Raw genomic sequence first — 25376 nt, forward strand, 5'->3', positions numbered from 1 at the left:
CATAAGCTGCTCCTCAGAAACCCTATACAGGTTCTCTGAGTCACATATAGTCATATATATGGCAACATGCTCAAAGAATGCTTCTAAGGAGCATTCTGGTTGTACTTCTTCCATGACAGATATCTTTGTTCTTCTGGTAGTTCATGTTTCTTTCAATATTCTTAAGCAGCACCATAATTCAAATGTATCAATTCTTCTATGTTGTTGTTATTATGTGCCGTGGAGTCAGTTCTGACTCACAGCGACCCTGTACAGGGTTTCCAAGGCTGTAAATCTTTATGGGAGTGGAAAGCCTCATCTTTCTCCCGCGGAACAGCTGGTAGTTTCAAACTGCTGACCTTAAGATTCACAGCCCGATTCGTAACCACTGTGCTCTTCCTTATTCATTATTCAACTTTCACATGCATATGAAGTAACTGAAAATACCATGGCTTGGGTCAGGTGCACCTTAATCCTCAAGCTGATATCTTATTAACATGTTAAATAGGTCTTTTGCAGCAAATGTGCATATATGTTTGTGTGTGTGTGTGTGGGGGGGTGTATGTATAAAGAACGTAGAATAAATGACACCCCTTTAGCAATGAACAAATCTAGCATCCATATATGTGTGTGTGTGTGCATGTATGCGTGGAGTCCTGGTGTGGCACTGTGGGTTAATGCACTGGGCTGCAACTTTGTTTTAATCACAAGGTTGGCAGTTCAAAGTCAACAACTGATCCTCGGAAACCCTATACAGGGTCTCTATGAGTTGGAACTGACTTGATGACAATTAACAACAACACCATATACATATGGAGTCCTGGTGTAGCGCTGTAGGATAAGCACTGAACCACAAAGTTGGCTTAAACTGCAAGAAGGTCAATGGTTCAAACCCACCATTCACTCCTAGGAAACCCTATACAGGATTGCTATGATTTGGAACTGACTCGATGGCACATTATATATATATAGTTGTTAAGTGACTTTGAGTTGGTTCTGACTCATAGAGACTCTGTATAGGGTTTCCTAGAAGTGGCTGGTGTTCTTGAACCACTGACCTTGCTGTTCAGACCAACCTTGTGGTTCAGTGCTCATCCTTATCCTTGTGGTTCAAACTGATTTTGTGGTCTAGCACATTAACCCATAATGCCTCACCAGGACTCCATATATATGTATACACACTTACATGTATATGTTCTTATTAAATGTCATCAAGTCAGTTTGACTCATATCTATCATGTATAGGATTTCCGAGGAGCGCCTGGTGAGGTTGAATCACCAACCTTGCGGTTCAAACTGACCTTGAAGTCCAGCGCATTAACCCGCAGCGCCACACCAGGACTCCATATAATACACATGTTTATTGTTGTTAAGTGCCATAGAGTTGGTTTCTACCTATAGTGGCCCTGCAATAGTTATTTATTGTTGTTAAGTGCCATAGAGTTGGTTTCTACCTATAGTGGCCCTGCAATAGTTATTTAGTGGTAGAATTCTGATTTTTCTATGTAGAAGATCTCAGTTTAATTCCTGCTGGGGTGTTCATGCAGAACCACCATTTTTAAAGCTACAATTTATTGAGTATTTGTTATGTAATAAAACCAAAACCAAACCCAATTATTGAGTCAATCCTAAGCTCTAAATCTTTATGGGAGCAGAAGTTCTCATCTTTCTCAGTCAGAGAGGCTGGTGGGTTTAAACTGTCAACCTGTAGGCAGTGCTTATCCTACAGTGCCACTAAGCCTCCTTTTGTGTGTACTTTGTGTTGTGTGCTGTCGAGTTGATTCCAACTCATATTGACCCTAAATAGGATTTCTGAGTATGGCTGGTGGGTTTGGAGTTAGTTCTGACTCACAGTGACCCTGTATAGGGCTTTTGAGGCTGTAAATATTTACGGGAGGAGAGAGCTTCATCTCTCTGCTGCAGAGTGACTGGGAGATTCAAACTGCTGACCTTGTGGTTAACAGCCAAACTCATAACCCACTACACTGCCAGGGTTCCTGTACTATATACGGTTGTTGTTAAGTACTGTCAAGTCGATTCTACCCCATAGAAACCTTGTATGTGTTGTGGGAGCAGCTGGTGGATTTGAACCACTGACCCCACGGCCTGCTGTCCAGTGTCTATCTTATAGCACCACATCAGAATCTCTGCTATACTAGTACTATAGTGTTGTTGTTGTTGTTAAGTGCCGTCGAGTTGGTTCTGATCCATAGTGACCCTGTATGGGGTTTCTGAGGAGCTGCTGGTGAGCTTGAACTACCGACCTTGCAGTTTAAACGGCTTTGCAGTCTGGCACATTAACTCACAGCGCCACACCAGGACTATACTAGGCACTACCAATTTCTCATTTAATCCCTCAGTGGATGTAGATGATGAAATTAAGTCTGGGAGAGATTAAATCATTTACCGAATAAGTAATAAAAGATGAAGCCAGGTCAGGTGATTCCAAAGCCCATACTCTTAAATTACGGTTCTGTCGTATCTTCTAAATGATGTTAGTGGCGGGTGAAGACAGGTGCTGGCCCATACGTTCTCATCCTGACTATTCAGCCGGTTTCTGCCTTCATTTCTTCAGGTTTATTATTAAAGAACCAGCATCCTTCTCTTTCATAATTTCCTTCCTGGAATTCTCATCCCACAGTGACCTATGGGGAAGATAAAATGTTTGCTTACATGTAGAAACCGTTAATGTATCAACCAATCTACTTCCAAAAGTAATTTATGAAACCCTCAAGCAGCATTGAGGTGTTAGAACAGTGCTGGTTCTTGTTCTCCATCACCTAGGAGGGTAGAACGACAGTGGAAATTGCAGGGAGAGATTTAGGATGGTATTCAGAAGATTCCCAGACAGTTAGAATGAATAAATACAAATAAATTACAGAAAGGCACTATTTACTCTTTGTAACTGACTCGCTGGCACTTAACAATAACAACAACAACAGTAGAGAGCCCTCCTGGTCTTGGTGTGGTGCTGTAAGATAAGCACTGGACTGCTAACCACAAGGCTGGCCGTTCAAACCCACCACCCGCTCACTCCTCAGGAACCGTATATGGGTGACTATGAGTCATAACCGACTCAGCTGCACTTAACAACAAGAACCTTCAGAAGAAATGCCTTTATGGTCTTCAAAGCAGTATCCCATGCCACCTCAGTAGGTTCTTACAGGAATTATTACTAGGAGTCCCGGGGTGATGCAAATGGTTAAGTGCTGGGCTACTAACTGAAAAGCTGGCGGTTCAAACCCACCTGGAAGCACCTTGGAAGACTTGGAGATCTGACCCCAAAAGGTCACAACCTTGAAACCCCTGTGGAGTGCAGTTCTGCTCGTACACTGGAAACAACTTGGTGGAAAGTTATCAACAGGAAACTAAAACTCAGAGGTTATGCTACTTACTTCTGGTCATTGGTGATTAAGTCAGTCTACTGACTTCTAGAACTTTATTTCTTCCACAAACGCTGTGCTGAGGACAGGAAGATGTGCTAGGTCATTGCTCATTCTTGTGCCATCTTTAGCTGTGTTTGGTATATTTGAGTCCATTGTTGTGCTAGTATTTAAACTTGTTTTCTGCAGGTTTCTCTAACTAGTGAAACAAGTTTATACCAGGGAGGAAATGGATGGAAACTCCCATTTGGTTACTCTAAAATAGAACATACCACAGTGTTACTGCACCTTAGTGGGCATCTGTTAGTAAACACAAATGGCCCCAGTGGAATCGAGGAGAGCTTAAAGACATAGAGTGAGTCCAAAAAACTAATTCTAGGTACCAAACGGTAGTGATGTTTGTTAATGAGAATTACTTCCATCGGAAAGACTGGGCATATTTTCTTGTCTTGTGTTGTAGTGAAGCAAACATGGGCTCTGAAACCTGACAAACTGAGGTACAAATCCTGACTTCACTTCCTAGTTGTGTGACTTCCAGAAGAGTCTTTAACCTCTTTGAGCCTCGGTTTCCTCAGCTGTAAAATGAAGATGAACTAAGCTCTGGGCTGAATGTGATGGCTAAGTGAAATGACAGAAACCAGGACCTGCTCAACAATTTTATTTACCTCCCAAATTAATCGTGAAATTTCATACATCCTAAAATATCCTTCCATTGTGTTTGTGAGAAAGACAAGCCCATAATTCCTGGGATTCCTCAGTGAAATGCCCTAAGCTTTGTTTCCAGGGCCTCTCAGTGTTTTTCTTCAAGCTGTACTCTCAGAAGTCCCAAGGCAGAAGTATCCATGAGCCCAGCTGACGAACTCTGATTGCTGCTGCTCATGGATCATCTGACCTTGAAGATGATGTAGAGGTTGGCACTCCTAGTACCTTAGCCACAACTGTAAAACCTCTCTCCTTTGGCCCAGCTGCCAGAGTGTGAACGTGACCACCTTTCTTCACCCTCACTCACCCAGCAGCCTCCTCATCTTGGCTGCTGGCATTTCAGTCTTCATTTCTGCATGTTTTCCCAATGATTTATGTCCTAAACCACAGTGGTCTCAACCCACAGGCCTCCAGCCTCCCACCTGCCGGAAGTCATTGGGAATTTAAAATAACAGTGAAAACACATAACTGTGATTTATTATGTCAAGAGCGGTTTCCTTTCTCTTGAAGACAGTTTCCAGAAGTGATTTTCTTTAGGTCACCTGCTCTGTGTTGAGTGTGTCACCTAAAAAAAATGAACAACAACAAAAAAAGACCTGAAATGTAGGAAGATGTGCAGTTACAGGAGAAAGAAGGTTGTTTTCTGTGAGCAGCAGTCTATCACATAGAGCAGGATGTCCACATTGGCTCCCTTTCCCCGCTGGAGAGGCGGTTGATTCTATTTTCTTCTTCCAGGTGTGCCCACTCTGGTCTCTCTAAAAGCACACAACAGGACGAGGTGTTAGAAATGCAGGAATAGAGTCCCGGTTTGCTCTCCCGCCAGCCCTCTGTGTGACGTGCTGAATCTGTAGACAAAAGTGGTGGTATCTGCCTGATTTCATTCCAGCTTATTGGGAGGTCATATGAGGCACAGTGAAAGCCCTAGGTCAATTCTAGAGTTGCAGAATGAAGTAAGTTGTCACACTTTTTTGTCAGGACATATATTTAACCATGGTATGGATGTTTTTCCCCCAAAAAGTAAGACTGGGAAAAACAAAACTTAAGTCTGGTTTGAAGGCCATTCAAGTACAAATAGTTTGTAAGTACGGGGGATAGTATTAGATTTTAACATAAGGAGACTTAGACTTCAAAAGCCTTGAAAGAAAGTATAAAACCACTCTCCCAAAAAACTCTAAGTACCCTCTTTGTTTGTCTGTAACAATTTCCCAAACTATTTTAAGCCACATGTATTCTCAAGGGAGAAACCATCACCAAAGCATGGTTGGAGAAGTTTCATTTCTCTGCTACTGCTGTGAAAATACCCCTATGCTAATTTAAGAATAGAAAAGTTTTCTAATAAAATCAAACAGGATGTGTGAGAAAAGGCATCCTAACTCTGCCTGTCTGTCTGCCTATCTATGGACTCTGTCCGTCTGTTCTACCTATTCTTAAAGGATTTGGGATGGCTTTATTAATGTCAGCTCATGTGGAAGAAGACAATTATAGTCCCTGCTTGCTTTTTCTGTTATGGACAGGGCAGTCATCTTCTAAAGAGCCATGTTTATCCCTGCCCTATTTTGGGGCCCAGGTACAGGATTCCTATTTTTAGTAGCTCGGTGGTATTGTGAATCTGAGATTTCAACCACCAGTGAGTCAGAAGGTCTGGCTGCCCAGAGATCCATGACTCAGATAAGCAGAAATAGTCTGTTCACCAGGAGATGAAGACTTAAAGGGGAGCTTTTGTGCTTAGTGAAAAACATAAACGAAAACATAACATTTAAATAGAAAGCTATTACCCTTCCGGAAAGATGCTTTTCATGCTGTCTGGAAGTTCTCATTCCAGACCCAGGGAAAAACGGGTGCTACTGGCATGGGAAATCCAGGCTGATTCATTAGCCATCTCTTAGTCTTTACGGGCCCCCAAGGTGTCAGGAAGAGGTGTGTGGATTATATCAGTCTCCTGAATAAACAGAACAGCCTCCCGGGCAGGAATAGTGGATAGCAGAGGCAGGTGGAGTGCAGGTGTTGGGGCAGATGAGGGTCACAGAGAAGAGACTTTGCTCTTCTAAGAATCAGAAGCTAAGAAAAAGGTAGTTTCTTTTGAATGAGAGGAAGCAACAGGTTGATATTTTCTTTATAGCAGATTGGACCACAAACGCTATAGATAGAACTCATTCATCTATTCATCATCCATCATCTGCCTATCCATCCACCTATCCATCCATCCATCCATCCATCCATCCATTCAACCAATTGTATAAACATATATGTTGTTAGGTGCTGTTGAGTAGGTTCTAACTCATATAGCGGAATGGCTGGTGAGCTTGAATCACTGACCTTGTGGGTAGCAGTCCAGTGTTTAATCTACTGTTCCGTATCAGGACTCTAGCTGACTACATATGAATACTAGGTCCTTTGCTTATACTAGAAGCGTTGAGAGGCAATTATGGTCCAAAATCTCTTCTAAGACTAAGGTTTTATGATTCTAAGTTGTCAGGTACTTTGACACTTCAAAGAGTCTATATTGAGGTTTTGCCCCATAGATGTAAACATTAAACTCAAGATATATCACTGGATAAATAAATGCAAATGTTTTGAGCCATGTGAGTACCCCCTTTGCCCCCTATTCCCAGACTCAGACCCCTTTAAGAGCCAAACACCCACAGGATGTGGGCCCTCTGGAGTGTGGGCTGAGGGTCCCAGTTGTATAAGCTTCCCCCTGCTGTTCCTGTAAAGATTTACAGCCTTGGAAACCCTGTACAGGGTCGCTATGAGTTGGAACTGACTCTATGGCACCACCACTACCCAGTGTCACCAGAGAGAAAATTGGTATATCATGGAACCTGGGATAGTTGTGTGTTTTTAGCTGTTGTTTAGATTTTCCACTGTTCCATGAAAGCTTCTGAATCTCTTTCCTAAATAACGAAGTCCTGTTTGGTATTTGAAATGTTTGGAGCACAGTGTTCAACAGAGCAGAACTAAGTTGCTGACAAAATACTGTCTCAGCCATTTAATAATAATAGCTAACATTTGCATAGCACTCTACAGTTTAACAAAGCACTTTAAATATACGCTGCCTCACCGAATCTTCTCAGCAGCCCTATGGGATTTCAGTGCAGGGTTATCATCAGCATTTTGACATTGGAAATGGGCTGCCTGGGGAACAAGCTCCAGATCCCAAGCTGATAAGACCACATGTTGGGCTTTTGACTCCTGAACCAGAACTTTTGCCCTTCACCACAGTGACCACACCCACTCCTGGCAGCCCTCTGTAACATCTCACATTCTCCCAGCAGTCAGTCTTCTCCCAGCATCTAGAGAGTGACCTTTCAGTGCTAGGATCCCTCTCTCTGCACATTCCTAACTCATCATCCCACCCTACCCCTCGTTATCACTGTCACATTGTACATTCTCCACAGACAGACTGGACTTTTCTCCATCCTTGGAACAAACCATTGTCAATTTCAGGTCCCAATGTTGTTAATTGCCATCATGTTGGTTCTGACTCATAGCCACTCTGTATAGGGTTTCTGAGGAGTCATTGGTAAGTTTGAACCACCGACCTTGCAGTTAGCAGTCCATTGCTTATCTTACAGTGCTACACCAGGATTCCATTAGTTGGTTCCATATAAGGTGGGTAAGATACAATTTTTTTTTTTTTGTCTACTGTAGCTTCTGTCTGGTGATGGTGGTTATGTTCCATGGAGTAAGTTCTGACTCATAGCGACCCTGTATAGGGTTTCCAAGGCTATAAATCTTTATGGGAGCAGAAAGCATCATCTTTCTTCCACGGAACTACTAGTGGTTCTGAACTGCAGACAGTGGATTAGCAGCCAGATTTGTAACCATTACGCTTCTGTCTAGCAAGGGCCTAGTCAGCAGGCAACCCTTCAGAATCAGTAAGTCAGAGAACCTGTCCTGAACGCTGAGTTGGGCATCTATGTGGACATGACAGTATCACCATGGAGTCGAGCAAGAAGAGGACCTCAGCATGGACCCCTTGTGGGCAAGGGTCTGTCTGAAATAGATGCTGAGAAGGAAATGGAATGTTGTTTCAAAGATCAGTTGACCCATTGCATCAGCAGGTCTTGGTTGTGTTGCTCAGGGTATCTCAGGGGCTGTAAACCAGAGATCTCCCCCAGCCCCCTGCAGTGGCCATCCCCACTGAGTCAGTGGACAGTGACCACAGATGGCTCATCTCAGCCATTGTCCTTGCACCTGCTATTCTATTGCCCTTGAGGGGATAGATTGTTATTGGGGAGTAGGGTATGAGGATTAGGACAGAGTGAGTGTCCAGCGTACCTGTGAATGCACAGAACAGAATTTGAGGAGTATGCGATTATCAGAAGACTTGAGGGGGATCCCTTGGCAGGCAGTGAAATTAGCGTGTCATGGGCTTATTCTAAACTTAGCAAATGAGTGCCTCTCCTCCTTGTCTCTTGCTTTACCTAATCCATCCCTTTACAGTTGGTCTATTGTATTAATCACCCTACAAGAAGTTTAACAGGTTTTATAAGCTAACTCGATAAGCTTATTAAGAGTTGCAGTATTGTTTTATGATAAGAATTCTTTTTTTTTCTTAGATTCAAGAAGTAGCTTTTTCTTTTCATTTAAAGAGTAACTTTGAAGTGATAATCATACAACTAATTGTTTGAAATTAAACAACATAATCAACATAAAAAACTCAGGCCAATAATTAAAAAGAAAAAAAATCATTTGAAATCTGAGATCTTGGGGACACTATATGTATATCATTCCAGCCTTTACAATGCAAATATTAAGAAAAAAATGTCATAGAGTTCTTTCAACCCATGGCGACACTATGTATGTCAGAGTAGGGTTTCAGTGATTGCATAGGATTTCAATGGCTGATTCTTTGGAAGTAGATTGCCAGACCTTTATTCTGAGGTACCTTTGGGTAGATTTGAACCATCAACATTTTGGTTATCAGCAGAGTGCATTGTACCACCATTATACTATCCAAGGACTCCCCATGCAAATGCAGAAATCTATCATTAAAAAAAAAATTCTAGTATGTATACTACAGTGTCTTTTCTTTAATTAAATATCATGAATATCCTGCCATGACATCCTATCTGAATCTATAGCATTGTTTTAGTATTTGCCTGATAATTGAATTATATGAGGTTAACCATATTGTGTTTAGTCAAGTCTTTGTTTGGGAAGCATTCAAGTTGTTTTATTATTATCAACAGCACAGTGAAGAATAATTTTACATAAACATCTCTTTTTTTTGTACTTATGTAGTTCCTAAGGATGAATTCTAGTAGTATGCTCTGGAGGTGAAAAGTTATGCCATTTGCTATTTATTGTCAAATTGTACTTAGCAAAGCCTGTCTAAATCCAGATTTTCATCAGCAGAGTTTGAGTTTTTCTGGTTACTTACACCCATGTCAGCTGGATGAGCATTATCCTTACTCATCTAAAAGATGGAAACAAAACCAAAACCCCTGGACCAACTTCATTCTTTTAGTACTCAACCCAAGAGCATCTGTTAAAACCTCTCACAAAATGTGGTTGGACCCCTGTTAACAACATTTTTATTTGTACGTACAGTTAAGACAGACAATATTCTGGTATAATAAATTCTGGACAGTTCCTAGAACTGTAATGAGAGGTAATTGATTTGATCCATATCAGAAATTTCCTTGAAGAAAGAGATCATAGTAAATGCTCAGTATTTTAATTTATGCCTTGGGGCCTCAGTTTTCCAACCTGCTTTTGACATTTGATGACACTCAGCTTTAGGTGTCTTCAAGACCATGCCAGGAGAAGGAGATGTGTGGGGAAGGGGCTGGAGCCCTGGCCATGCCGCTCATGACCTTGATAACCTCAGAGAGTCCCCTTTTCCTCATCTCCTGAGGTGGTTCGTAGGACAGATCTTGGGCATTGGTTACACAATGCTTAGTTCAAATCCCTTTTTACCCACTTACTAGCTATGTAGCTTTGAGCAAGTGATTTAAACTCTGAGCCTGTTTCTTCACCTACAAAATGTCTATGCTTCCTCATGAAATTGTAAGGATTAAAGAGCATGTGAAGAGTTTGGCCCACAAAAATCATTTTTTCTTTTGCCCTTGCCCTTTCTTACCCACTCAAATGAGGGATTAAATTAGTTGATCTCTACGAACCCTTTTGGAGTCCTGGTCTGGTGTGCTGCAGGTTAATATGCTGGACTGTAATGTCAGTTTGAACCGTAAGATCAGCAGTTGAAGCTCACCAGCTGCTCATTGGAACCAACTTGACAGCACATAACAACAATAACAACACAAATCCTTTTAGATCTCATTTTCTTAGGATTCCAACTCAGCTCAAGTGAGGCTCTTCCTTTCTGAGCAAAAACTCCAGGAGATGCTGTGGGGTCGTAGCTCTGGGAGGTGATGACTTTGCTGGCCTTTGCGTCTTGCATGGGTTGTCAGGAACCTCTGCACTCGTGTGCTAGGCTTCTTCTGGATAGCCCTAATTCAGGACACTGGCCAGGAGCTCCTTCAGTAGATTGTGTGGTTATCTTATGGCCTTTGTGGGCTTTTCTTGCCAGTTTAAACGTGAACTGAGGACAAGGACCGTGTCTGTCAGTCTGACATCTCCTCCAAATCGTCCACTCACCATCCCCATTTCCACATACACACACTGAATTGTGATCAAGTGTGCAGCCGTGTGCCAGTGGGCTGACATCCAGGGTAACTGATTGGTTTGTAGCAAGTTTCACTGATAGGGAATTTATTTCAGTGGCTGTGACGTCCAATTCCCCACAGTTTGGGATTGATATATTTCAGCTCATCTGCATACCGACTAGTATCCCCATTCAGTTCTCTGTCGCATTTAACCCTCACAGATAGTCTTGGCGCAGGGAAGGTGCTAATCCCATGTTTCATAGGCAGATTTTTCCTTGTTCAAATGGGTTAAAAACAGTACAAAACATATGATGATGGAACCCAGACATATGTTGTTGTTGTTAAGTGCTGTCAAGTTGGTTTCGGCTCATAGTGACCCCGTATAGAATTTCCAAGGGGTGGCTGATGGGTTTGTACTGCCGACTTTGCTGTTAGTAGTTATGTGCTTGTCCTACAGTTTCACACCAGGACTCCAGATATGTGTTAGAGAATGGGAAGAAAACACCATTATTTCCAAATACTAGAAAAGTAGGATCCCTACATAAATATTGACCATGTAAATATTATCTTAAGGAATGTCTTCTTTTGGCCCATGAAGCAGTATAGCCTAGCAGATTACAATATAAATAAAATTGTTGAGTTGTAATTCAGAACCCTGCTATGTAGTGGTTAAGTTGCTAACTGAAAGATCTGCAAGCGGTTCAAGCTTGCTTGAACCAGAGGCTTCCTGAGAGAAAAGACCTAGTGATCTGCTCTCTTAAAGATTGTTGTTGTTAGGTGCGGTCAAGTTGGTTCCAACTCATAGCGTCCCTTGGCACAGCAGAACAAAACGCTGCTCAGTCCTGTGCCAGCCTCACAATTGTTGCTACATTTGAGCCCATTGTTGCTGCTGTTAATCAATCTCATTGAGACTCTTCCTCTTTTTTGGCTGACCCTTTACTTTTCCAAGCATGATGTCCTTCTCCAGAGACTGATCCCTCCTACAATATGTGCAAAGTGCGAGAGATGAAGTTTCACCCTTTTGGCTTCTAAGGAGCGTTCTGTCTGTACTTCTTCCAGGACAGATTTGTTTGTTCTTTTGGCAGTCTCTAATACTTTTAATACTCTTCTCTAACACCATAATTCAAATACATAGAGATTGCTGTTGTTGTTAAGAGCCTTTGCATCAGTTCTGATTCATAGCAACCCTGTATAGGCCCTGAGGAGCACCTGGTGAGTTTGAACCACCAACCTTGTGGTTCAAATTGACCTTATGGTTGAGTACTTAGCCTACAGCACCATACCATTAGTCTTAGAAACCATAGTTCTCATCCTATAGGGTTAATCTGAATTGGAATTGATTCAACAACACCCAGCAACAGCACAATTCCATTTTGATTACGAATCTTGTAACTCATGCCTTGTCAGTGATGGAACACAGTTCTTAGTGAGCCATGAGTTTCCAGTTGGCGGACTTACTAGTGCCTTTTCTATCCTCTGCCTTGTGTTGTCTCTAACAAAGTCACTAATCTATAATGTAAATATAACATTACCCCCTAGCCATGGGTGCAGATGGTGGATTAGTGGTAGAATGCTCATCTTCCATGTGGGAAACCCAGGTTCAGTGTTCCTGATCCATGCATCTCATGAGCAGCCACCACCCACCTGTCAGTGAAGGCTTGTGTGTTGCAATAACACTGAACAGGTTTCAGCAGAGTTTACAGACTAGAGATAGACCAGGAAGAAATGCCTGGTGATCTATTTCCAAAATTATCCAGTGACAACCCTATGGATCACAACTGTCTGATCTACAGCCCATCATGGGGAAGGCACATGATTGGACAGCATTTTATTCTCTTGTACCCGGGCCCACTGAAAGGCAGCCTACAACAATTCAGTCTCAAATGCGTCCTGACTCTTTTTGGTGTTTCCAGCACTTTGTAAATTCACTCTGGGGACTCATTCATTCATTTACTCACTCAATCAACATTTTTTAGAAAGATCACAGCCAGTTACTTAGTTTCTTTCTAAGCCCAGTGCCTGGCACATAGTAGATGCTCAATGCATATTTTTAGAAAACAACTCTCATGGTTCTATGTCGAATACTGAAGCCTCTGGGCCTAGATAGGTTTCCCTGCATGAACACTGATCTGTGTTCTTATACAGATACATAAGTATAATTTAATCACTTCTTGATGATTCAGAGGCACTGTTTTGAACACCATTGCCTTAGTGGAATAAAGTGATACCTTGATTCTCTGCTCCTGTTGAATAAGTCCAGTGTATTGTTGTTTGAGTTCTTATGTTTGATGTGTGTAGTTTGTCTCTTTTCTTGCAATAAAACTGTGGGTGCTTATTTCTTATTCTGTCAGTGTGTTGCACTGTGATAGTAAGTACCTTACATTTATTTAGCACTTCTCACGTGATTGTCTTTCATCCATACATCAACTCTGCAAAGCAGATAATGTCATCTCAATATGTTGATTAAAAGAAAGACGGAAGCTTTCAAAAGTTTAGCAATGTGCGAAAGACCGCATGGTTAGATGCAATCAGTGGGACTCAGAACCACATCTTCTGATTCTGGGCCTGGGACTATTTCTGTGCCAGCATATTCTTCCTCCTTTTAGCACCTCCTCACTTTTTTTTCCGTTTGCTCCTGGTAGTCTGCCACAGAGCTTGTTAAAATAAGGTGTAAAGTGACCAGGAAAAGGTTTAAGAGGCTCTTTCTTCTTCAAAGAGAAGGTACCCTGGTGGTGCAGTGGGTTAAGCCTTCGACTGCTAACCAGCAGATTGGCAGTTCAAGCTCACCAGCCACTTCTTGGGAGAAAGATGAGGCAATCTGCTTCCATTAAGATTTATAGTTTCAAAAACTCCAGGGAGCAGTTCTACTGTGTCCTATAGGTTTGCTATGAGTCAGAATCAGCATGATGGCTGTTGGTTTTGTTTTGTTTTTCTTGAAAGAGAGTTTTGAGATTTACTGCATGAGCTTTGTGATTTGTCTTTATTTGGCAGTCCCAGACAGTCCTGGTGTGGCGCCGTAGCATAAACACAGACCCAAGGTCAGTTTGAACCACAAGAATTTAAGGTTCAAACTCACCACCTGCTCCTCAGAAACCCTGTACAGGGCCGCTTTGGGTCAGAACCGACTCAACGGCACTCACAACCACCAACAGACCTTTATCTACCTTTTTTTTCAAGTCTATAAGCAAGGGAGATGGACCAAATAAGGTGGCTATCTTTAGCAAAAAAGAAAACAGACAACAAAAAGAAAAACCCACAAGACACCCAATAAAAACTGAAGTTTCAGATAAACAATGAAAACATTTTAATACAAGTTAGTACAAGTGATTTGGGGATGGTGGTTGTAGCTGTGTGCCGTGGAGTCAGTTCCAACTCATAGTGACCCAGTATGGGGTTTCTGAGACTATAAATCTTAATGGGAACAGAAAGCCTCATCTTCTATGGAATAACTGGCAGATTCGAACTGCTGACCGTGTAGCTAGCAGCCCAGCTCATAATCCATTATATTACTTGTTGTTGTTGTTGTTGTTGTTAATGCCGTCAAGTCAGTTCTGACCCATAGTGGCCAGGTATAGGGTTTCCAAAGAGCGGCCGGTGAATTTGAACCACCAACCTTGCGGTTCAAACTGACTTTGTAGTCCAGTGCATTAACCCACAGTGCCACTTATACTTAAAAAGGTCTATGGTTTGAGCCCACCAGTTGCTCCATGGGAAAAAGATGAGGCTTTCTGTTCCCTCAAAGATTTAAAGCCTCGGAAACCCTAAACAGGGTCACTGTGAGTTGAAATAGACTCAATGGCACTTAACAACAACAATGCTTTAAAAAAAAATTTTTTTTTTTTCTTTTTAGTGTTGGTGTCCTGTATTTTTCTGCATTCTAGTTACAGAGCTCTGGCCCAGCAAGCAGACACTGTATAGTGATGACAGAAATACCTTGGAGAAGAGTGGGGGCTGGGAAGGTAGATGGGTGGGTTGCAGAAACTATACTGTTAATTACATCACGCTTTCCAGAGAAGATGGCTCCTGCGCTGCTGTTTACATGGCAGTAGGAAAACGGCTTGTAGCTAGCTAAAGAAGGAAGCATCCACATGAAAAAATAAAACACAGCACACAGAAAGAGGCCGAAGCTCCGAGACGCAGGCACAAACCAAATAAGGGTCAGTTCACTTTGACTAAAAATAAATTACTTTTAGAATATGACAGTGTTTCCTCTCCTGCCTAATGTAATGACCAGCTTGGTTCCTGTACTGGAAATAGAGCAAACTGTGCCACCTTCCCCACACACTAAAATTGATCTGACAGCGATTGTTTGAAAATCTTTGGTTCCCTCAGGCAGTAAATTTAAGGAGCAACCCTGCCTTGAAAAGGGAATTAGGTTACTAAAGATATCTTGTAGACCGTCCAGAATTTCTTGAAATCTAGGATATCATTTTTTTCCCTAATAATGTCTTTTGCGGATCTCTCAACTCATGTATGCTTTTTAGTTTGATTGCTACCTACTATTAGGGAATTTACCTGTGATGGGCCCACGTACAGGAAGTTGACCAGAGAAGAAGAAAATCCGCAGTTTGTTAAGTTCAATGATAGAACACTGGCCTGGTGTGGCACTGTAAGATAGGCACTGGGCTGCTAACCACGAGGCCCGTGGTTCAAACCCACCAGCTGCTGTTTGGAAACCCTACCCACCAGGGTTGCTATGAGTTGGAACTGACTCAATGGCACTTCACAACAACCTCCAGTACTTTGCATCTCACAGTTTCCCAGCATCTTTGTGAAGCTAGCTCTGGTTCTCCTGCATCCCAGGGGGTAGGAACATTCCTCATGCCCTTATCGGCATCTCTCCCTATTCCCAATGTTTACATTACAAATCGAAGAACCAAGCAACTTCTTTTTAAATTATAACCACCTAATTTTTCTTTGGGGGCACAGTGGTGCTTCAGTGGGTCAGATTCTCACCTTATATCCGTGACCACTGTCCTTCATGCATCTCCTGTCACTGGGGACCTATGTGTTGCTGTGAGGCTGAACAACTTTCACTGGAGCTTCTACACTAAGATGGGCTAAAAGGGAAGGTGAAAATCAATCAGTGCAAACCCTGTGGATCACCATGGTCCCATCCACAGCAGAGTTAAGTCTTAAGTTTTAAGCAGCAGACTTAAGACTCAAACTCATATCTTTTGACTCTAGAAGTCACATTTCTACTATAAGACCCTTCCTAGTTACTCAGTCCTGGTGTGGCGCTGTAGGATCATCACTGGATTGCAAACCACAAGGCTGGCGGTTCAAACGCACCATTTGCTCCTCTAAAATCCTGTACAGAATTGCTCTGAGTCTAAACTGACTTGATGACATTTGACAGCAACAACAGTTACTCAGTCCAGACAGTGACTGGGAACTAGAGGAAGGTGGGCATGGAGAAATGTTGGGTGAACTAAGTGGATTGAGCTCCTATTTCTTTAAGAGATACTCCATTGGGTGAGCATGCACCATAGCTCCTAGAGACTAGTCTTGGAGTGCTCCTTGTTCCACAGAAGTGTGAACATCAATGCAAGCTTTTCCCAGAAGTCTTTGGCTTAGAAATGAAGCTTGGAATGACAAGTGCCCCTTTCTGCTTCTTTGGAATCTCATGCTCACTCACAACCAGGAGTTGTTGTATGGTGCTGTCAAATCAATTTCTGACTCACAGTAACCCCAGAGGACTGAGTAGAACTATCCCATAACTTGTTCTTGACTGGATGGGCTCCTGACAATCTGTTGACTAGCAGCTGAACACTAATGGTTCTCCTTCAGAACCATGAGAAAACTTGTCAAGTTATTGTGGGAACCTCTGAAGTTCCCTGGAAGGCTCAGTTCAGGGTGAATCAGAATGAAGGGTGTTGTCAAGTATGCAGAGGTTAGGAGGACTATAAAGAGTCTTTAAAGCTGAGGGTATACAAATACAGAACAAAATAGGTCCCAGACATTGGATTAGGTCTTCTCTTCTCTTGCCAGGCCAGGTGCCAACCCCGTAGTGGCTGGGTCATTAGGAGGCTCTGGGGTCCCAAAGGAACAGCCAACAGGAGGGAAGCCTAGGACAGTGGCTCTTAACCAAGTGCTACTGAAATATTTTAATAATTTAAGCACTTAGTTAAATACAAAGTGCTGTTTATGGTGATGAGCAATTCGATGATTATGAGTGATGGTTGCACAACATGTAATCTTTATCACTGAATTGCAAGCCTGAAAAATGTTGAATTGCAAATGTGCTATGTTTAATTTTTCTTTACAGTAAAAAAAAAAGAAAAAGAATAAAATCAAAAGGAAAGAAAATAAGAAGTGCTTTATGACATCTATTAGCTTAGATAATCCTCACAGTAACCCTGAGAGTTCAATTGTGTTTATATCTCCTTTTTGCAAACATTGAAACTAAGGCTCAGAGCAGTTAAGTAACTTACCCAAGACAGGGAACTGAATTTGAACTCCTCCGCTTAATTTTGAAGACAATGCTCTTAATTAACCAGTTGCTGTCAAGTATACACCAACTCTTGATGACCTCCTGTTTGTCAGAGTAAAGCTGTGCTCCAAAAGGTTTTCAATGGTCTTTTGTTTTGTTTTGTTTTGTTTTAGAATTGATGAGTTGGCCTTTCTTATGAGGACCCTCTGGGTGAACTTAAATCTCTTTAAGTTTTTCCGTTAGCTACCGAATGCATTACCTGCTTGTACTACCTAGGGACTTAATTACAAGGTGATGTTTGCCTTCTTATGCAGATTACCCACCTCTCTCATGAAGGTTTTCTAAGCTGGCCACCAAAAATAGTTCATTTCAAAATAGTGTCATGGACATGATTGAAGAGATCGGGCTACATTTGAAAGCCGGATGTGTCTTATAAAAGAACCCTGAGGTCCTAAAGGACTCTGGCTGTAGAGCTGTAGGATAAGCATTGGTTCAAACCCACCAGCCACTCCTTGGAAATACTATACAGAGTTGCTGTCAGAATAATAATAACAACAACAAAGTCCTAAAACAGAGTAGGTATAATGCTTATTCTTTAATGCTTCATGGTATTCTTTTTTCTCTGGACAAAATTCCAAGACCCAAGACCTGGTAGAGGGAAGTAGAAGCCCATCTCCCCCTCCTGGGCTCTAGCTATCCAGCTACATGAAACCCTCATTAATCACCTCTGACACCCAGGCTACATCTATGAAGGAACTTGGGCCATAAGGTAGCAACCAGAGGAGATTTTCAAATCAAACCAAACCCTTGACATCAAGTGGATTCTGACTCATAGCAACCCTATAGGACAAAGTAGACCTGCCGTATAAGGTTTCAAAAGGTATAATCTCATGGAAGCAGACTGCCACATCATTCTCTCAGGGAACAGCTGGTTAGTGGATTCAAACCCACAACCTTTAGCTTAGCAGACAAGCGTTTAACCACTGTGCCACCAGGGCTCCTGGTATGTTTAAGGTTCACAATCTGCCTCTTATCTTCCTTGAAGAATTGCTGAAATTGCCTCAATAACCACCCGGAGCCTGCCCTTCCATGCTCTTTGAAAGCCTTCACGGAGATCCTGCTCCCCTGTATGTTAATGGCTGTGCGTGAAACTGAGAAATGTTGTGGATGGGACTGGTAAGATGCTTTGCAGAACTAGGGAGGGGCACGCTCTGCCCAAGACTGAGACAAGCTCATTATTCATGGGTTCTAGAGGTCACGTGTTGTCCTGGTGTGGTGCTGTAGGATAATGCTCTGTACTGAATGGTCAGTTTGAGCCACACGGTCAGCAGTTCATACACACCAGTCAATCCTCTGAAACCATGTACAGGATCGCTATGAGTTGGAACTGACTCGATAGCACTGAACAACAACAAAGGAAATATGGGGAGCCTTGCCCAATAGTTGAGCACTCAGCTGCTAACCAAAAGTTCTTTAGTTCCTACCTACCAGTTGCTCCCTGGAGGAAAGGATGCTGTAGAGATTCATACTCAAACTCACTGCTTTCGAGTCCCTTTTGACTCATAGCAACTCTGTATAGGGTTTGTTGTTCAGGGAGTCAGTTCCAACTCATAGTGACCCTATGTAGGGTTTACGAGGAGCAGCTAGTGGGTTTGAACTGTCAACTTTGTGGTTCGCAGTCCAGTGCTGATCCTCCAGCACCATATCACAAGTAATAAGACTGTAAATGTTTACGCGAGCAGAAAGCTTCATCCTTCTCCTGTGGAGCGGCTGTTGGTTTGAAGTGCCTATTTGCAGTTAACAGTCCAGTCCTTACAGCAGCACACCAGGGCTCCCAGGAAACCTGTAGCACAGTTCTACTCTGTCCGTTAGCATTGCTGTGAGTCGGGTGGACTTTGCTGGCACACCACAGCACAAAAGAGGGAGTGCATGTGTTGTCCCAGGCCTTTGGGACACTGGCCTTGGTAGTTTTTAGATTTGTGGTCCCAGGAAGAAATCTCTCCAGTGTTGGCCCTGTGTTCCTAAATATCAAAAATTTCATAGCCAGGATGATTGTGGCTCAACCAAATAAGTCCTTGATGTCACCAAATGCCCCATATGTATCTCAATGTGAACCTTGGAGCATAGTCATAGGCCTTCCAAGCTTTGAATCGACCCCCTTCATCTCCAACATGACAGCATGTGGGTTTTGCCAGGTCTCTGCAGAATCCAGAGTCTCAGAGGACAGACAGGAACACAGGAGCCGTTGGGACTAACCTCTAAGCTCACCGCTGTGGAATTCATGTTGTTGTTGTTGTTAAGTGCTGTCAAGTTGATTCCGATCCATAGTGACCCTGCATAGGGTTTCCGAGGCTGTAAATCTCTACGGGAGCAGAAAGCCTCATCTTTCTCTTGTGGAACCACTGGTAGTTTCGAATTACTGACCTTGAGATTAGCAGCCCAATTCATAACCACTTTGCTACCAGAGCTCCTTGTGGAATTCATGGAAGGACTCATTTTCTGTTCCTAGCCTCATGCCCCACCCATGTGGCCAGTCTTCCCATTTTCTCTCATTGATTCACAACTGAGCTTCCAGCCCTGTGATGTCCCTTGTAGCTCCCTCAGGAGGAGAAGAGCCCTCAGCCCCTTCCCTCCTAAGAGCAGGTCTTAGATCTCCTCCCATATTTACTCCAGGGGGACAGTGTCAGACTTCATACCAGATTCTGAAACAAGGGGTAGGAGTCCCCAGAGGAAAGACTGGGAATGAGAGGATTTTAGAAGGCTGTTAGAAACAGCCCTGGAAGGTGCTGAGAGAGCCAGTGCCCACCAGAGAACCTGTCCTAGAAACAGCTATGTGGTGACTCTGTAGCCGGGCCCATTCTCAACTGAGCTCCTCCTTGCCTGAAGTGAGAAGTGGGAGAAGCCGCAGGATGGTTTGCAGGATCCAGGTGCAGAGGAGTCTGGACAGCCCCTGGGAAGCCTAGGCCAGGGCCTTGTGCTCATCAGTCAGAACATCTGTCTGTAGGCCCACCTCTCTGCTCTGGGCCATGCAGAGAGCTGGTGTCCAGGCCAAGAGTATCATGGCCTAGGATCTAGTGTGCAGGGGACATCTTAGTGGTTTCCAGCCCACGGTTGAGTCACGTGGATTTTTCAACAACTTAGACAATCCAAGCATGGAGGTGACTGGCATATGTAAGAAACCCCTTTCCTGTTGGCGTGTCTGGTGTCTTCTTACTGAGCTGCCGCACCTGGTAAAGGGCTACAAATAGCCTTCCCGAGGGAACGGGGGCTCACAAACTGTGTGGGGCAAGGATCTCAAGCGAGTCGTCGGCACCAGAAGAGGCGCTATATTCAGGCCTGGTTATGTTTAGAAGCCATCCAGAGAATGCTAAGCATGCTGAATATAAACTCATGCTTCCGTCTGCCTGCCACACTTTAGGATTCCTCCCAGAGGGACCCAGAACGTAGGGTACCCTGGAGAATGTCCCCAGGGAAAGGTTTCTTTCTCAAGAACTGGGTGACATTGGGAAAGTAAATTTTCAACAAACTTCTTGTCTGGATTTCCCAGAAACAAGATGGGACATTAAAAGATGACAACAATGGATTTGGTTTGGGGGATTTGTGTGCGTGTGTTGTGTTGTGTGTGTGTGGTGTTGTGTGTATGTGGTAGATAGCTGTGACCCAATAAGGTCAGCATTCAGATTCCAGCAGGTAAGGCATTCTTTGAAGTTAACTAAATCCCTAAATGTTGTTGTTGTTGTTGTTAAGTGCCGTCGAGTCGGTTCTGACCCATAGCAACCCTGTATAGGATTTCTGAGGAGCAGCTGGTGAGCTTGAACTGCCAACCTTGCAGTTCAAATGGCTTTGCCGTCTGATGCATTAACCCACAGCACCACACCAAGACTCCCTTAATGCCTTTAGTTTAATTCCCAGTGACACCAAGGGCCTCTTAGAGAAGGTCATGATTGTATTATATTTTACTTTGGAGTTAAGTAGAGAGACTGGCTACCTCCTCACCCACCTTGAATTGAAGGATGGTAGCCCCAGAAAGGACTGGAAGCTTATCCTATCCAGCCCCTTCATTTGGCAGATGAGGAAACGGAAGCCCAAGGAGGGGGCAGTGACCTGCTCAACGTCACAGTTGCAGGGTCAAACCAGAATCTAGGTGGCAGAATTGCTTTACTCTCTAATAGCATGCTCCTGTAGAGTAGAAAATATCACTAAGGTAAAAAAAAGAAAATCCCACTTGGCTTGAGATGTCACCTAAAAATGAAGCTCCAGAGTCCTGCCTAAGCTGAAACTTGGATTGTTAAGGACATGGCTCTTAGCAGTTTGGAAATCTAGAAGCAGTTTGAGCTTGGTTTTAACCATAGGTGAAATTTCAGTATAACGCCAGGAAGTCCTGTCTCCACTGGAATCCTCTTTATTTTGGAAGGTTAAGGAGAAAGATGGGCGGGTTCTCCTGGAATAAACATTGTACAGGCAACAGCATGACTTGCCCAGCAGAGACATCTTTAGTAAGAGTGCCACATGCCAAGGGAGGAAGAGCTTCCCATGATATAGCCCACCCTCCTCCCCGAGGTGAGCAGCCAGGTACTTTGTATGGTCATGAATGTGAACTACAGCATGTGGACTCAGGAGGGAGGTTTCTAGTCATGCTGTAGTTTTGACTGACTTCAGTTCTCCGTTTATTCATGCATAAGATGGGTAATAGGATTGTTGTGGGTGGTAATGCCTTACACAGTGCTTGGCACACAGTATCCTCTGAAAAATGCTCAGCATATAGTAGGTGCTTGAGAAATACTTCAGTCAAACTAGGAGTTGTTACTTAGTTCTGTGGATGAAAGAAAACTAGTTGTCCAAGAATCTGGTTGTGTAGATCCAGTGATTTCAGGGAAGGTTAAAGAATGAAATGGAGCAAGGGAAAGGCGTGGCCCTGAGGGTCCTCAAAGATGTTCATAGTACCTTTGGGGTCCTGATTTTGGCTTTCATGTTGGAAATCGCGTTTGTTGTCTCATTGGCTTGTCTGGAACGCTCTAGTGAGAAGATGACCTTCTGTTGAGAGTGGTATCCGTGTTGGAATCCTGGTGTGGCACAGTAGGATAAGCACTGAACTGCTGACCTCAAGGTCAGTAGCTCTGGCCCACCAGTTGCTCCCTGGAAACCCTACACAAGGTTGCTGTGAGTTGATGCCAACTCAATGGCACTTAACAACAACAATATCCTTGTTTGGTGGCTTGTAAGGAGTTAATTCCTTCTTACTGCAGATTCCTTCTTTTACTTATTGCACATGCCTGGTATGAAATCAGAGACCCCACCTCACTTTTATCATTTGAGGCTCTAAGGCCAGAATAAATCCCTGATTGGACCCTCCCCAGAATAGCTCATGATACTATCAATAGTAATCATTCATTCAATGTTCATCATGAGTTGGATGCTGTGCTGAATAATTTACCAGTCTATTTTATGAGGTAGAACACTGTGCTTATCCCTATGTACAGATAAGATAGAAAGTTGAGGCATTATTATGGCTACATGACTTGCCCAGAATGACACAACAATTTAGTAACAGCACTGGCATTTGAACCTAGTCCTGGTGTGGTGCTGTGGGTTAATGCACTGGACTGCAAAGTCCGTTTGAACCGCGTGGTCAGAAGTTCAGTCTCATCAGCCGCTCCTTGGAAACCCTATACAAGGTTGCTATAGGTCGAAGGACTTGATGGCACTTAACAGCAGTCTAGATCTAGAATCTGTATAACTAACCACAATGCTACTGTGCCTCTCAAAAGGATGAAGAGGAGGGGAGAGAATGGGATTGAACACCTCCTGCAGTGATAGAAAACTGGAGAGGAAGTACCTCCAAGTTGTTGTTGTTAAGTACTGTCAAGTTAGTTCCCACTCATAGCGACTGTATAGCGTTTCCAAGGAGCGAGTGGTGAGTTTGAACCACCAATCTTGTGGTCCAAACCGACCTTGAGGTGTAGTGCTTTATCCACAGCACCACACCAGAACTCCAGGTTGTTGGTCATTAATTGTGGCCCGGCACCCCTTGAACAAGTTCTTGAACCGTGAAGTCGTTCTTTCCTCCAGTCTCTTCTCCACTGAATGTCAGATGTGCTGTGTTTCTGTTCCAATCATTCCTCTCCTGGCCCCATAGCCCTCTGGACCAAAGCCTTACACTGAATTATTGGACACTAGAGTCTTCTGAATTGGAAGGGACTATGGATCGCACAGCTCTTTCTTCTACTTCAGGAATCCCTCCGCTGTCTTCTTGGCAGGGCCTGCTTGACTCATCCAAGGAGACTGAAGGCTCCTCTGAGCACCCACATTGTTGTTAGAAAGCTTGCAGTGGTTCCAAACTCTAGCCCCTCTGGTCTGATCCCTTGGAGCCTTTTTGAAGGCAGTAGCTGAATGAATAATTTCAGATACCCTAATTCTGAGCTGGCTTTCTCACACTCAACACTATTGACTTTTTAAGCTATATAATTCTTTATTCAGGGGCCTTGGTAGCACAGTGGTTAAGCGCTCTGCTGGGAACTGAAAGGTGGGTGGTTTGAACCCACCAACTGCTCCACAGGAGAAATATGTGGCAGTCTCTTTCTGTAAAGATTTACAGTCTTGGAAACCCTATGGACAACCAAAAATGACTCTATATATTGCCAAATGTCCCCTGGGGGTAGGAGGATAAAATTACCCCAGTTGAGACCACTGCTCTAATTCTACGTCCCTTACTGCTCAGAACCTCCCCTCCCCCACCTATTAGCTAAAAAGAAATTCACTTCCGTCTTCTTGTCTCTGTTGAAATGCTGTATTCCTGTGGCCCAAAGTAAACAAGCCAGGATTCCCCAGAGCCCGTTCCTGAGTCCCAGTCTCCCTGTCAGGAACGTCAGGTGTGTTGACCAGCAGATCTCTCCTGAGCGTTGTCTCCACCTCCTCTGTTCCTCTCTTCGTCAGTGCCTGCCCCAGCCTGGACAGTGATGAATGTTTGTACAGACTGAGCAAAAAGCCAGTCATGAGAAGGACTGGCTGTTTCTAATGCCTCCTTAAGCTTTCTCAAGAACTTTTCTGTAGTTACCTTCTCATTGGGTTTGGTGGCTGGCATGCTGCAAAAGGAAAATAATAACAACAACAACAACAACAACAACAACAAAACAACCTCATTGGCATTTCTCTCCAGTTTTGGTTTCAAAAGAACATGTTTTCTCCAATGCAGAATCTGCAGTTCTGAATTCCCTTAGACTCTTTCCCTTTCCCCACCCCACCACCAAATACATGCTCACTGACTCCTTCAACACACACACCTACACATACACCTTTGGCCAGAATTGTCCAGGGAGGAGGATGGAGGAAGGAAAATGGTTCCCAGAATCCCAGAAAAACCTGAGAACAGAAGCCAGGATTGCCATCCTAGCAGGTTTTCCTGCCCACACGGGGCAAAAGGCCTAAGTAAATGCCCTGCTCTGTACTCTGTGGCCCAACTCAGAAATACATTAGCTGAAATGCCTGACTTTCACGCCGAATGCGACACAATCACCCCTGGCCCCAGAATTCCTGTGTTGTGCTTCTGGTGTGCTCTGCAGCAGCTGGTGAGAAGGCTGGCAGTATATAGACCATCATCAGATTAGATGATTATAGAAGGAACATCCCAGAACCCACATTGTGGACATCCAACAGGAGGGCCCTGCTGGAGAATGCCACCCCAGGGACTCTGCCATCTTCTCCCTTCCTGGCAGGAAAGGTCTCCTAGGCAGCCTGAGGTCACGAGAAGGTCTGTATGGGGAGACCTCAATTGACAAGCCCTCTGTGAATACAGTTCCCCTATAATTAAATTCTTCTGTTTAAAAAAAAAAAGTCATCAATCAAACAAAACAAGCTGCCGACATTTGATGTGTGTGGGATGCTGGAAGATGTGATTAAAAAAAAAAAAAAAAGTGATAAGGTTTGAAGACCTTCCCAAGGCATGGAGGTTATTGTGCTATTGCTATCAACAACAACCCCCCCCCACACACACACACACACTTTCTACAGTAGCATGCTCGTTGTTACCTTCAAGGACTGGTTTATATGTTGGGGGAACAGTCTGAGGACAGTGAGTGTCTGGGAAAGACTAACACTAGCCTTTGTCATGATTTGTGATGTGAGCTCTGAAGCGTCCGTCAGTCAGCCTCTTGGACCTGCAGTGCTCCTGGGCTGGGACACTGGAGGACAGTGTCCACCCTGACATGCTCAGAGTAGTGGTGAAGCCAAAGAAGATTCTGCAAGACAAAAGCCTTTTCAACTAAGAACTCT

General features: G+C 43.6%; 1 protein-coding gene across 1 annotated transcript in view; it reads left to right on the forward strand.

Annotated features, from left to right (window-relative positions):
* CACNA1C (calcium channel, voltage-dependent, L type, alpha 1C subunit) overlaps positions 1 to 25376 on the forward strand; it is a 779292-nt gene that overhangs the window by 293894 nt on the left and 460022 nt on the right. Inside the window, exon 7 of the mRNA XM_006862777.1 lies at positions 6351 to 6361. Within this exon, the coding sequence (XP_006862839.1) occupies positions 6351 to 6361 (11 nt within the window). The remainder of the gene's footprint in view (positions 1 to 6350; positions 6362 to 25376) is intronic.

This window comes from Chrysochloris asiatica, unplaced genomic scaffold, assembly GCF_000296735.1.
Source record: "Chrysochloris asiatica unplaced genomic scaffold, ChrAsi1.0 scaffold00050, whole genome shotgun sequence".
NCBI lineage: Eukaryota > Metazoa > Chordata > Mammalia > Afrosoricida > Chrysochloridae > Chrysochloris > Chrysochloris asiatica.